General features: G+C 42.9%; 1 protein-coding gene across 4 annotated transcripts in view; it reads left to right on the top strand.

Annotated features, from left to right (window-relative positions):
• The window catches only part of MAP3K15 (mitogen-activated protein kinase kinase kinase 15), a 153,074-nt gene extending 138,317 nt beyond the window's left edge, over positions 1–14,757 (top strand). For all 4 annotated transcript variants that reach the window (XM_054006549.1, XM_054006557.1, XM_054006565.1 and 1 more), the window contains 5 exons: positions 3,205–3,418; positions 12,485–12,597; positions 12,891–12,988; positions 13,068–13,144; positions 14,123–14,757. In XM_054006549.1, the coding sequence (XP_053862524.1) occupies positions 3,205–3,418; positions 12,485–12,597; positions 12,891–12,988; positions 13,068–13,144; positions 14,123–14,204 (584 nt within the window). In that variant the 3' untranslated portion in view covers positions 14,205–14,757. The remainder of the gene's footprint in view (positions 1–3,204; positions 3,419–12,484; positions 12,598–12,890; positions 12,989–13,067; positions 13,145–14,122) is intronic.
• Positions 14,758–14,883: the final 126 nt, after the last annotated feature.

Below are 14,883 nucleotides of genomic sequence, written 5' to 3' on the forward strand. Positions count from 1 at the left end.
CTCACTAGATGAGACAGTCACATCAGCCTCACCACCTGATGACTATAGGCAATTTCAAGATCTCCTAAAGAGAACTGCAGACATGCTTCATATCCCCCTGGAAGAAGCATAGGCCATCCCTCATAAATTACTTGGATATCCTTCAAAGTTCAGATCTTAGTAAGGTGGCATTGTCTATCAATGAGGCTATATTAGGACTAGCCAAGATGGTCTGGCATATTCCAGCCATCTGTACTCCCACTCTGAAAAAAACAAAGGAGAAATATTTTATATCATCTAAAGCGGCAGAATACTTATTCTTGCATCCCACTCTGAACTTCTAGTGGTGCAGGCTGTCACTGAACGGAACAAGCAATATCAATCCAGCTCTACACCCAAAATAAGGAGGCCAAATGTCTAGACTGCTTTGGGAGAAAGAACTTCCCTTCCACAAGTTTACAGTTCTGCATAGCAAACTGTCAGGCTTTAATGGCAAAGTATGAGTTTATAAATTATAATCCGTTCTCTAAATTTCTCAACAGGCTGCCTCAAGAACACAGACTTCAGTTCCATACAATCATCAAAGAAGGTAAATGCTAGCCAGGTCTGCCCTCCAAGCTTTGGTAGATGCAGCAGATACAGCCTCCTACTCAATGGCACCATCTGTAGTCATGAGAAGGGCTTTGTGACTCCAATCCTCCAGATTTCCCCAAGAAGCCCAATCAACCCTGGAAGAGCTGCCCTTCCAGGGAAATAACCTATTCATTGAGAAGACGGACTAACCATTATATACCCTTAAGGACTCGAGCGACATTCCCTTCGCTGATATTTGGATGGATGATGAACTTAGAGCATGCTTGGAGATTGTACATCCTCAGCAATAACAGAAAATGCTAAGCAGCAAAATGGAAGAAATTCTCCTTAAGGCATCAATTCCAAGACTCCCTACAATTATGACCGACCTCCTGTCTTTGAAAACATCAAAGTTCTCTAGTGCACTTGGCACCCATTAGTGCCTTTCACCCTCCAATGGACAAATATTCAGTCTTCACCCACCCGACTATAGTCAGGTTTCTGAAGGGACTTGTCAGATCCTTTTCCCCAGTACTGACATGGAACCTCAATCTAGTCCAGTCAGCATTAACAAATTCTCCCTTCGAACCTTTAGCCTCATGTCCCTTCACTCCTCTATCTGTGAAGGTTGCCTATCTAGTTGCCCACCTCAGCCAGAAGAGTAGGTGAGCTGAGGGCCCTTGCGGTTGACCCACTTTATATAGTTTCCCTGAGGTTACATTCTAAATTCAATCCAAAAGTAATCTCATAATTCCATCTGACTCAGGTCATCCACTTACCTGTCTTCTATCCAGAGCCCCATGCCACCAGAGAGGACAGTGTCCGTTGAGCCTTGACCTTTTACCTACAGTGGACAATGTCTTTCAGGAAATCTCCTAAACTATTTATCTCCTTTGCTTCCCCCCTCATACATTTGGCGATCTCCTCACAGCGACTTCCTAAATGATTTTGGGATGCGTCCTGCGTGAGAGAGCACACCTGACCAGGGCCCAGTGTTCCAGGGTCGATTGGGCTTCTTGGGGAAATCTGGAGGATTGGAGTCACAAAGCCCTTCTCATGACTACAGATGGTGCCATTGAGTGGGAGGCTGTATCTGCTGCATCTACCAAAGCTTGGAGGGCAGACCTGGCTAGCATTTACCTTCTTTGATGATTGTATGGAATTGAAGTCTATGTTCTTGAGGCAGCCAGTTGAGAAATTTAGAGAACGGATTATAATTTATAAACTCATACTTTGCCATTAAAGCCTGACAGTTTGCTATGCAGAACTGTAAACTTGTGGAAGGGAAGTTCTTTCTCCCAAAGAAGTCTAGACATTTGGCCTCCTTATTTTGGGTGTAGAGCTGGGTTGATATTGCTTGTTCCGTTCAGTGACAGCCTGCACCACTAGAAGTTCAGAGTGGGATGCAAGAATAAGTATTCTGCCGCTTTAGATGGTATAAAATATTTCTCCTTTGTTTTTTTCAGAGTGGGAGTACAGATGGCTGGAATATGCCAGACCATCTTGGCTAGTCCTAATATAGCCTCATTGATAGACAATGCCACCTTACTAAGATCTGAACTTTGAAGGCTGCAACTTCATGTAGAGATGGCCCTCTTCTAGAGATCTGCAGAGCAGCAGCGTGGGGCCCTGTGCATACCTTTGAGACATTTTGCCCTGGTACAGGGTTCTACAGATGTATCCTTCAGTGTGTGATACAGCAGGGTTCCTCAAACCCTCCTTTTCAATGAGTATGGCTTGTGAGTCACCTCGAACAGAATACACATAGGGACCATCATTCAAAGAAGACAGTCTGGTTGCTTACCTTGTACAGCAACTGGAGTTCTTTGAGTTGTGTCCCTGTGTGTATTCCACTGCCCACCTCTGCTTCAGATCCTTATCCTAAGGTTATTTGCTGTGGAGAAGGAACTGGAGAGGCAGTCAGTCCACATCACCCCTTGTACCCTGGGTTTGGAGCAGAAGGAGAAGGGTGCAGGCATGAGCCAATGGACACTGCTAGTGAAAATCTTCCAGTCTCAGGCATATGGAGCACATGTGCAGTTCAGAAGGAATACAGATAGGAACAAAACATCTCGAAGAATGCCAGTTAGTGCACAAAGTAAGTAACCAGACATTTATGGAATTCTTCTTCCTCTAAAAGCAACTCTGTTCCCCCATTATATAAACAGAATCCTGAGTCTCTACCACCTGTCTACGCTATTTATTAGTTCTGCTACATCACCAGTACACCCGTCATTTTATAGACAAGTAAGATTGTGAACGCCATACAAACAGGGACCTATCCTCAGATGAATGCACTAATACTGCCACTGCTGTTGTTTAAGCCTGTTTGGAAATGGTGCCACAAAGTCTGTGGTTCAATTAATGTAAGAGACTAATGCTATCATGTGTTAATATTTGCCAAGGTTACATTTCACTCCTAGCTATTGGTATCTCCCTTATTAAACACCATAGGAAAGTACATACCATGTGGAAAGCATCAGGATAAAATCTCATCACTACTTTACTCAGTTTTTTTCAGTTAAAGAGGAAATATGCCACCCATAAGATGTCCAGAAAAAGTGTTGCTTTCCTGTGGTTTTCCCACATTCACTACCCCCCAAAAAGCAAGAGTATGTGGTACTAAATTGACTTCTTCATTGATTTGTGCAGAGCTTCAAGCTCACTTTGAGCCAGCTTCAGAGACTGAAGGAGTGGAAAAAGATGCCGATGAAGTAGAAGATGATTGCCACCCAATGGAACAAAATGGAAATGAGGAGCCAGTTGTCACATCTGGAGTGAGCACACTCAGTTCTGTGGTGTCACATGAATCACAGCAGCAACATCTTAATCTGCAGCTATCCAAACTTAAACAAGAGACGAACAGGTAACTTCTCTTGTAGAACTATGCTTTTTTTTCATGTGGTCTTCAAAAAACCTTCAAGAATAAACAACACACTCAAAAAAGAATGTTTATTCATAGGTATATGTTCATCCAACCACAGGATCCTCTAGTCAAAGTAGAATGTGTAGGTGTTCACCAGGGGGTCTCAGAAAGGTACTCAGCAATATATATAGGCACTTGTATAACTTTCACCAAATCTTACAACACAGCTCAGGATCTTTCAATTCACAGAACGTACACCGAAAAAATGTTGGATTCCCACTAAGCATTGACACACTTTTTATTTGTAAATAAGAGTTCTCAAGTAAGGATGCCAAACACTGGATATTAAATATAAGCACAGGATTCCCAGTGTGAGCTGAACTTCTGTTTTCTCACCACTGTTGTGGAGTAGTGGCAACTAAAATGAGAAGTTCTCATTCACCAGGTGTCTAAATTTCACATCAGAAAATTCCAGATAATCACACACAATTACTGGTCTAAGAACTCAGGATGTAACGCCCAGTGGTGGGGACACAATCTGCATTAGACCACTCAGAAGGTTTTATATATTCCTATACAGTAGGACTCACATCAGCCCCTTCGCCCCAGTAATGAAAAATCTGGAGTCCTTGTCAATAGATGCTACTGTAAAAACTGCAGCTCTGTTAACACAGGCTTACTATGGGACTACACAGTAAAATAAGGAATACACTGATTTGTTGAATTACTAAAACTTTAGGATCTCTGGGCACCATTATGATAAAAATAATCAGTCAGGATTGGGGCCCTGTAGGCTAGGTGCTGTGCAAACATAAAGGGAAGACAGTTCTTCACGGCGGAGAAAACTCAATATTGATGTAAAAATTCTTATTAATGAAAGAACGGTTTTTTACCCCATAATAACTATGGTTTTGTACAGTAAAGCGCTGTGGTTCTTTAAGATGTGTTGTCCATGTGTGTTCCACTTCAGGTGTAGCTTGAGATTGGACTCTTTGAGGAGCAACGTCCAAATGAGGCCATGCATGTGTCCTCTGGTGCTTCGTAACTGAGTGTGTAAAGAATGGGACAACTGCCAGCAACTGCTTTCTAGTTCCTTTGCTAATGCTGAATCCAGTGGGGGCAAGGATTGTACAGTAGCTGGGAAAGAGGGTGGACCATGCAATGCATGTGGACAACACATTCTGAGGAATCAGTTTTTGTAGGATAAGTAATCTTTCTTCTTCGAATGATTGCCCACATGGATATCACTTCTGGTGCCTCTCCAGGACATGAGTTACTGCTTGAGGCAGGTGCTCTGAGTTTACTGGAATAATGACTGTGGGACAGCTCTGCTGAAACGAGTGTCAGAGCTGGAGCTGTCCACCAGCAAATAGTGTGGGGTGACAGTGTGAACTGAATTCCAGGTAGCTACGCTGCAGGTTTCTATGATTAGGATGCCTTTCAGGGAAGTTGCAGAAGCTGCCCAAGCTCTGGTGGAATGGGTCCAAATGTACCCTACTGGGCCTCAATGTACCACCACATAGCATGCCTTAATGCAGTCAGAGACCCATTTTGACAGTTTTTAGGTGGAGATAGGTTAAGCCCACCTCGTTCTGTGAGCAAATGATAGGAACAAACTAGGAGAGTTCTTAAATGACTGTTCTGTCCAGATACTACTGACACACCTTGAAGCATCAGGAGGAAAGCTATGAACACTAGCCAAATGGCTCTCAATTCCAGGATGTTTAAGTGAATATTGGCCTCCTGGGGGAGCAGAGGCATTGGATCTGATGGCCTGGATACAGTCCCCATTCTACTGTGGACAAGTCTGTCACTAGTGTCGTGCTGGAGCCATGTAGAGGGTCTTTCAACCAATCATATGCGAGGACCCCTTAGGGAATTGTGACCTCTGTCATGACCTTTAACATGACACACTATAGAGAGACATAAACATTCCACGTGTTCTATATCTCAGCCCCTGGCAGGCAGAAGGAACTGGAGTGCAGTTACAGCCATCCGCTGGGAACAGGGGAGTCCCCCCAGCACATAGCCCCTACCCCTCTCCCTGCACCCTAAGCTACCCCCGCCTGCACACAGCCCCTAGTACTCCTTGCCCTGAGCTACTACCCTGCCTGCACACAGCCCCTAGTCTCCCCTCCCCCATCCCGAGCTACCACCCTGCCAGGGGATTATCTCAATCATCTTTGCATGCCATGCAGGGAAACTCTGGCAACCTGTCTCACATGGCATGAGATGCATTTCAAACAGGTTTTGGGCTGATGTTGTCAGCTAAGATGGACACTGTTTGACGAGGCTGTGAATGGTGAGAGAGAGTTGTGCCAGGGCTGATAGGCCTTTGCCAGTAAGGAGTCCAGTACAGCTCCCATGAACTCTATGCTTGAGACAGGGATGAAGATAGACTTTGGTCTGTTGAATCTGAGGCACGTTGTGGCAAAGAGAACCAAAAGTATTCATTCACGTGCGGAGATGACTGACCTTGAATCAGCCAATCTGGGGTAGACTTTAATTCCTTGCCTTCTCAGATGTGTAGCCAGGCATTCAGTGACGAGGCCAAAGGTAATGAGCCTGTAGTGGTAATAAGACTTTCCCATAAGAAACCTGATGTTTTTTCTGTGAGCCGGGTAGACTGCACTATGACTGTATGTCTTGCAAGCCAAGAGCCCGTCTTGAGGATCCAGCATGGGCATTATGCACACCAGGGTTACCATCCTGAACGTGAACCAATGGATGAACTTGAGTTGTCAGAGGTCCAGGTTGAGGTGCCATCCCATTTTCTTCTTTGGGAGCAGGGAAATAATGAGCCTAAACTAACTATAACTAGCTAGAAAATAAATGACATAGTGTAGGGGTTCTCAACCCTTTTCTCTCTGACGTCCCCCCCTCCCCGATATGCTATAAAAATGTCAGGGTCCGGGAAGGGGGGGGGCAGGGGCTTTGGGCATAGGTATAGTTTGACTTTTATGGGGGTGGGGGGGGGGGAGGCGGAGCCAGCAGGACGTGAGCCACCTCCACATGATGGGGTCCAAGGAAGGAGTGCCACCTCCATCCTCTGACTCACCTCAACAGGCCATCTAGGCTGTCTGTGTTGGGGGAATGTAACCAAAAATTATAACTCAAAAGTGGGTGACTTAGCTCAAAATGTTTGAAAACAGCTTTGGGTGCAGGGAGGGGGTAGCTTGGGCTGTGTGCAGACGGGGTGGCTATGAGTGCAGGGTGGGGGGCAGCTAGGGGCTGTGTGCAGGCAGGGCGGTAGCTCAGGGTGCAGGGAGAGGGGTGGCTAGGGAGCTGCGTGTGGGCAGAGGGGTAGCTCAGGGTGTAGGGGCTGTGTGGTGGGAAGACTCCCCTGCGGTCCCCGTTCTTGGAGGGCTTTGCCAGCCATGGAGCTGGGGCGCAGCTCTTCCTGGCTGCTCCTGTGGGAGTAAAGGGGGCTGGGAGCTGAGGAGCAGCTTCAAGCTGAGGCACCAGCAGGAGAAGAGGGAACACTACTGTTGCTGCTGACTGCTCCATGAGACCAGCTAGAGAGCAGCTGCTTGGCTCCGGCTTCCCGCCTCTGACATGGCCAGGGGGGGTGGGGAGAAGAGATTGTTGGGGGGGGGGGGAGGTATGGAGCTGCCCCCTGACCTGCCGTGCTTGTGCCTTGCAGTTTTTTTGGGGGGGGGGCAATGCCCTCCCTGTCCCCAACTCTGCCCATGGGCTCAGGGCTTCACCCCCGCATCGCCTAGCTTCAGTCCCGGGGGTGCCAGGGATCGGGGCTTCAGCCACAGGGCCCTGCAGCCCCCTTGAAAGGGCTCCCGGACCCCCAGTTGAGAACCGCTGACAGTGTACAGAGATTCAAACGCTACCCATGTTCTGTGTCACAGCCCTTGGCAGGAAGAGGGAACTGGAGTGCAGTTACAGCTCCCCTGCCCTTTATGAGTGCCAGAGGGCATGCAGGGCACAGGCTCAGCGACAGCGAGCACTGCTATTCAAAACTATTCCAGGCTCTCAGCTATGAGGTGCACGGACATTAGAAGTGGAATGCACGTGGACAGTCACTCAATAAGTTACACTTATGATGTTGGGTGATTACAAACTTGCTTTCTTAAAATTCAGTCAAGGTGAAGGCCCCAGAAAGTCTGATTTGTCAACAGCACACAGACTCTCAGGGTGTAAAAAATAAATAACCCCCCACCCCTGTCAAAACCTCAACGTGTATTTACACAGGCTCTGAAATACAGCTTTTATAATTTGTTTTCCTTTAACTTTTCATATTTTTTATGCTATATTTTGAAATGTGTATAGAACACAGTAGTTTGATTTGTTCTTTGTATACAATATTTAGTAAGAGGTTTTTAAATTGCAAGTGGGAACTGTACTGCAAATTGTCAATCTTAATCTAAGGACCCTTTTGGTCAAAAGGGCCAGCAGACCAACAGAACTGTTTGTTCAAAGACCCAAGTGCAGCTCTCTGGTATGTGATACAAGTCTGAGTTTTGTCTAAAGCAAAAGACGTTGTAGGAATATTCAGGGATGCACTGTTATCAGGAGCCATACATATGGGCCTTCTCACCACAGCAAACACCTTCATTTTAAAACCCCAACAAATACCACTGGTCTATAATTTTTGAGAAGTTGTCTGCTTCAGAGATAAAATGTGCTATTTATTATGTATTTTGATGTGCTGAATTCAAATATGACAATTAAAACAACTGATTGGCTACTGTTTCTAAGATATTTAAGTTTTTACATTTTATGTCTATGTATATTGTGTAGATCGTAGAGTTTTAATCCTAAATTGTAAACCTAGGTCTCTTCATGTGTTTGTGGTTGCTTTACAGGATAATATTTCACCTGTCCTGTTTATGTAACACTTTAAAAATCAGCAAAAGGGTTATATACATAAAATTTATTATGAAACAAAAAAGGCAAAAAACTATTATGTATATAGTTCAGTCCTATTCAGTGTCTACTCGGCCCTTCTTGGCTTGTCTCTTGTATTCATTAAATGGCGCATCTCTTGTCACTGTCCAGCAATAGTCTGCAAGCATTGATGGGCTCCATTTGCCCTGATAGCGTTTCTCCATTGTTGCAATGTCCTGGTGAAATCGCTCGCCCTGCTCGTCGCTCACTGCTCTGCAGTTCGGTGGAAAAAACATCTAGATGAGAGTGCAAAAAATGTATCTTTAGTGACATGTTGCAACCAAGGCTTTTGTATACCTTGAGGAGGTTTTCCACCAACAACCTGTAGTTGTCTGCCTTGTTGTTTCCGAGAAAATTTATTGCCACTAACTGGAAGACTTTCCATGCCGTCTTTTCCTTGCCACGCAGTGCATGGTCAAATGCATCATCTCGAAGAAGTTCACGAATCTGAGGACCAATGAAGACACCTTCCTTTATCTTAGCTTCACTTAACCTTGGAAATTTTCCACGGAGGTACTTGAAAGCTGCTTGTGTTTTGTCAATGGCCTTGACAAAGTTCTTCATCAGACCCAGCTTGATGTGTAAGGGTGGTAACAAAATCTTCCTTGATTCAACAAGTGGGGGATGCTGAACACTTTTCCTCCCAGGCTCCAATGACTGTCAGAGTGGCCAATCTTTCTTGATGTAGTGGGAATCTCTTGCACGACTATCCCATTCACAGAGAAAACTGCAGTACTTTGTGTATCCAGATTGCAGACCAAGCAAGAGAGCAACAACCTTCAAAATCGCCACAAAGCTGCCACTGATGTTGGTCATAGTTTATGCACCTCAAAAGTTGTTTCATGTTGTCATAGGTTTCCTTCATATGGACTGCATGATCAACTGGACTTGATGGCAAAACATTGCCATTATGCAGTAAAACAGCTTTAAGACTCGTCTTCGATGAATCAATGAACAGTCTCCATTCATCTGGATCGTGAACGATGTTGAAGGCTGCCATCACACCATTGATGTTGTTGCAGGCTACAAGATCACCTTCCATGAAGAAGAATGGGACAAGATCCTTTTGACGGTCACGGAACATGGAAACCATAACATCACCTGCCAGGAGATTCCACTGCTGTAGTCTGGAACCTAACAGCTCTGCCTTACTCTTGGGTAGTTCTAAATCCCTAACACGGTCATTCAGTTCACCGTGTGTTATGAGGTGTGGTTCAGAGGAGGAGGATGGGAGAAAATGTGGGTCCTGTGACATTGATGGTTCAGGACCAGAAGTTTCATCCTCTTCCTCGTCTGAGTCAAGTGAGAATGATTCTGGTGCATCAGGAACCGGCAGCCCTTCTCTGTGGGGTACTGGGCGTATAGCTGATGGAATGTTTGGATAATGCACAGTCCACTTTTTCTTCTTTGACACACCTTTCCCAACTGGAGGCACCATGCAGAAGTAACAATTGCTGGTATGATCTGTTGGCTCTCTCCAAATCATTGGCACTGCAAAAAGGCATAGATTTCCCTTTCCTGTTCAACCAGTGGCGAAGATTTGTTGCACAAGTGTTGCAGCATATGTGTGGGGCCCACCTCTTGTCTTGATCTCCAATGTTGCAGTCAAAATAAAGGCGATAGGCTTTCTTAACTATAGTGGTTATACTGCGCTTTTGTGATGCAAAAGTCACTTCACCACAAACATAGCAGAAGTTATCTGCACTGTTCACAGAAGTACGAGGCATCTCTACTCACTTTGGCTAAACAGAAGTGTGTCCCTTTGCAAAATCAAACACTGACAAATAAGAGAGACGACACCGTATGATTTCTAGAGCTGATATAGGGCAATTTGTTCAGCAGAGTGATGTAAGCTTCGTTATGATTGCATCATCCATGACTTCTAGGAATAACATGATGCAATTCATATCATGTATGATGCAATACCAGCTTCAGATTGCATCATTCATTGTTTTGCCTAAAAAGCAACTACTGTCCAAACCCAGTCATAGATTTATTCATAGATCAAGTCAAAGATGTATTTTAGTCATTTCTGGTTTAAATTGAGATCCCTTCCCTTTATAACTCACTTATCCTCCGCCATTCCCAAGTCAAGGGTCGTATATACTGACCCAATAGCATATCTTGAAACTAGAGCCAATCAACAATTTTAAGTATCATTTTCGTTCTCAGTGACCCAGAATTAGTAAAGTTTGACTACATTTATTTCAGAAGCATTTTGGCTGTAGAGCAGTGTACTTAGTGATGATTAATCACCTTATCTATTTGCAAATGTTGTGTGAATAGAGATTTTATAGCAAGATCATTTAATGCTATAACTGGTTACTAAAGTAAAAAGCCAGTTTAGTAGAGAATTATTTATATTAATGTGTGGAACTAGTCATCTGGCACTGCTTGGGCAAATTCCTTACCAAGAGTCACTTCTCCAGTGCCTTCTTGAATGGCTATTTAATTTTCAGGATGCTGAAGTTTAAAAAAAAACTATTGAGAGCGGTAAGACCTTTACATATGACAAAAGGATATTTGGACCCAGTTGAAGTAGAAACCCCCAAAGGAATTCAAGGGATATGCAAGAAAGAGTTTCACCTTTGTTGGAAAGTTCTCAGAGCATCTTTAAAGTCAATATAGTCAATGAATGGAAGAAAAATTACTACCCTGATGCATAGACAGTAGCAGAAGATGTTGCTATAGCCAATCCATGAAGGCACTGAGTCAATGAAAGGATGACAGCAGCTAATCCAGTCAAAGAAGGATGTTTTCCTCCTTCAGTAAGACAAGGGAAAGCATATAAAATCGCGCTGTGCTGAGCAACCAGTAGCACTATGCTCATGTCTCTCAACCTCAGCAGGCAACTCTCAGAAGCACACTCCCCACACTCAGCCTGTTTGACACATCTGCAAGCAGGCAACAACAGCAATTGGACAGCTAACAAAGAAAGAAGCCACAGAACAGCATTGAGATGCAGCAACCTTCCAGTTCAGCACGACGAGTGAGATGCAGTTTACCAAAAGAACTGACAAAAAATTTAAATTTTTCCTGCAGTGACTTTCAGAATATTGCACTGCAATTGTAACTTAGGGTATTAACAGCTTCTCTTGTTAAAAACAAGATTGTTTAGACTATGCATTCCTACAGAGCCATAAACTAACCTTGGCAAACAGCAAAAAAGTGGGATTTACTTTGGGTTTAAGATTCTGGATTATTTTGTCTGTCTCAAGACAGCTCCGTGAATGGCTTCTTTTGAGTAACTGATTTAAACACTTTCTTTGGGTTTATAAGACTTAGCCTCTGATCACTTACCTTTGGTATATCATCATAAAACAGTTTATAAATGCACAAACAGGATTCACCCTTAAAGTTCATTTACTCTTCTAGAAGCTGTTTTACATTTAGGCTTGACTCAATACTAATTTGGGGAATAATATACTTTGGTCTTAATTTAGCAAGAGATGAACTCCCCTACTTAGAGGCAGGCCCACTCTTAAAGGTGTAATCTTGTTAATCCTCCACATATTAAAAGACTGTAACTGAAGTAACGGTTATTGCTTGATTGTTTAGTTTTAATTTTATAAGTAAAGTCAATAATTGTGATTTTGCTTGCGTATAATTTTGGTGTCCCCTAAGGCCTGGCAAAAAGCCCCATGTGATTAAAATAGTGGGAGGCCCATTGCTGCTTTGGCACATCATTAAAATTTGTCCTATCCTTGTTTCTCTAAACTATAAATTTTAGTAATATTGGAGAAAAAATTATTTGACACTTAACCTGAAACATCCTTTTCCACTCTCTCTCTGCACCAAAGAGCTTACGAAACATGATTTGTTAGACAGGATAACTCTCTCTTAACACCACTTTTATTCTAGTTTTCAGAAAATGTCAAATCAAAATTACTTAGTTGTTAAAAGGAAAATAGTTCCTAGAATATTTGACTACAGTTACTGTATTTGTATGTTTACAGGAAAGGATTTCAACTCTGGGTTAGGAATTAGACTGGATTTTGTTTGGCTGTTTGTGTAGGAGAATTAACTCAGAAATGTGTACATATTAGCTCTTGTGTAAATACTGGTATTTCTTGAAAGTACTCAAGATACTCTTTGGGACATTTAATAAATATGAATACAGATTTTATTCTCAATTTGACTATCTCCGACTTTGGTCATGTTTGATAGGCTTTTGGAAGTCTTGGTTCAGAAGGAGAGAGAATATCAAACCCTCTTACGGCAAACTCTAGAGCAGAAAACCCAAGAGTTACACCTGCTTCAGTTACAGTCCAAGCCTGCAGGTAGGAGCGGTTATATTTCTATAGATTGCTAGGCACTCAGTTCCAAATGCTTATCAAAACCTCTGCTTGAATCAGCTTATTAAATGGGACTTGCTAAATAATTTTGCATGATTGTATTTTTGGCCTTGGAATAGTCTAAGAAGAAATCTGTGGCCCACAGACATAGGTTGTCCTCTATGTGAGGAAAGCATCAGGTTGCTGAGGCTAACTATTTTTGCCCTAGAAAATACCGATACAGCTGTACAATTCTACAGATTGTTGACCTGTTAACCTACATATTTAAATTATTACAGAATTTCAAAGGCCTCCAGGAGCTCCTGTACAGAATGTAGACCAGGAGCTCCTAGACTGGTTAAGACAACAAGGAGCTGACTCAGATGCAATTGAGAGGGTAAAAAAACAAAAATTAACAATCTGTTTGGTTTCAATGAAATAACATAACTTAATTTAGGAACAACTCTGTCTTTCAGTTTGCTGAAGAGGATTACACACTAAATGATGTCCTTAATGATATCACTAAGGATGACTTGAGATACCTTCGACTACGGTAAGGCAACGTTTGAATACTGCCAGAAATGTGTTTGCCAGAGTACCTGCTTGCCATTCTATTGGTCTTAACATAAAGATATCAAGGATCACTGTAGTGGTCCTTATCAAAAAATGAGTTTATAAAGATTAATTTTCTATTAAATAAGCTCTCTCATTGCACAAAGGGTTCTTGCTATTATAGTAAACATGTAGGTCAGGGGTCGGCAACCTGTGGCACACTGCTCGCCAGGGTAAGCCCCCTGGCGGGCCGGGCCGGTTTGTTTACCTGCCACGTCTGCAGGTTCGGCTGATCGCGGCTCCCACTGGCTGCGGTTCACCTCTCTAGGCCAATGGAGGCTGCTGGAAGCGGCGGCCAGCACATCCCTTGGCCCGTGCTGCTTTCTGCAGCCCCCATTGGCCTGGAGTGGCGAACTGCAGCCAGTGGGAGCCGCAATCAGACGTGGCAGGTAAACAAACCAGCCTGGCCCGCCAGGGTACTTACCCTGTCGAGCCCTGATGTAGGTGTTAAGGCCTATGGCACAAGGGACACTTACATGCAGGATCACTGGGGCAAGTTTAAAACAGTTAGGATGCCACAGACTTAACATTAAGTGGAGTTTTCTTTACATAATCTTCCTTTCTTTGACATGAGGGCCATTATGGGTGGCTTGTCTAGGTTGTCATTCCAGAAAGTTCACATTGATTGAATTCCTTACTAGCTGAGGAAGAGTAAATATTTGGTAATTATGCACGCACTATTTACAGTCTTACATATATTTAGTGATAGATGAAAATTATCATCCCCAGCTTGCTTTGGCCAGCTCTCCCCACTATCATTATTTGGAATTTTCTGTTCCCTAGGAGAGATCACACACAGGCACTTAAAAAAAATTTCTAACACTTTCCAAGAGTGCAATTACAATTGGCATAATGTTTTGGAATTTTAAATATAGTTTCTAATTCAATGTTGTTCCCTATTTTCATTTCATCTTTATAGTGGTGGTCATCTCTGCAGAATTTGGAATGCAATATTAAACCACAGAAAAATAGCTAATAAGCCCTCAGAAATCAACAGTTAATTCTTTCTCACAGTTGAGCAGGCAGAAAATACATTCCAAGTAATCCTTAAATTATTAGATTGTCGTATATCGGTCCTGCAATTTTGCACAGCTAAATGGCCTGTTTATCAATGTCACTTCAAAATGTAATGCACAGTGGACATAAGCACAGCTTTCTTTAAGAGGGTGTTTGTGATTTTTGCCCATTAATACTGGCTGTTGAAACTTCTGTAAAATCACTCGCTAATCTTACAAATTATTTGTAAAAATTAAGTGCATTATTTATGTAATGCATCTGTCAATGTAAATACAACTGCAGCTGAAGAAAACAGCTTGCTGTTTTTAATAAAGCACACGCCATATACCTAGAGCAGTCTAGTTGTTGAACAGTCTTGTATTTAAAATGCATTTTAATTTTAGATACATTGGATTTTTTAGACTGTTGTACAGTTCTGCTATCATGTGCACTGATTAATAAGTATCAGCCAAATGTATATAAGATGGGGAAATGTATGTGGTTACAAGGGCATCTAGAACTTCTGGATAATTTTTTTATATTAAATATTGAAATGTTTGCTCTCTCTGACTAGAGTTTTATTTCCTTAAGCAGCAAAACCAATTTAACAAAATCATAAACAGTGATTTGTATAGTGTTAATCCCATCTTCAAGTTCTATAAACTGAATTCCAAAGTAAATCCT

Source organism: Malaclemys terrapin, chromosome 1 (genome assembly GCF_027887155.1).
Source record: "Malaclemys terrapin pileata isolate rMalTer1 chromosome 1, rMalTer1.hap1, whole genome shotgun sequence".
Taxonomy (NCBI): Eukaryota; Metazoa; Chordata; order Testudines; family Emydidae; genus Malaclemys; species Malaclemys terrapin.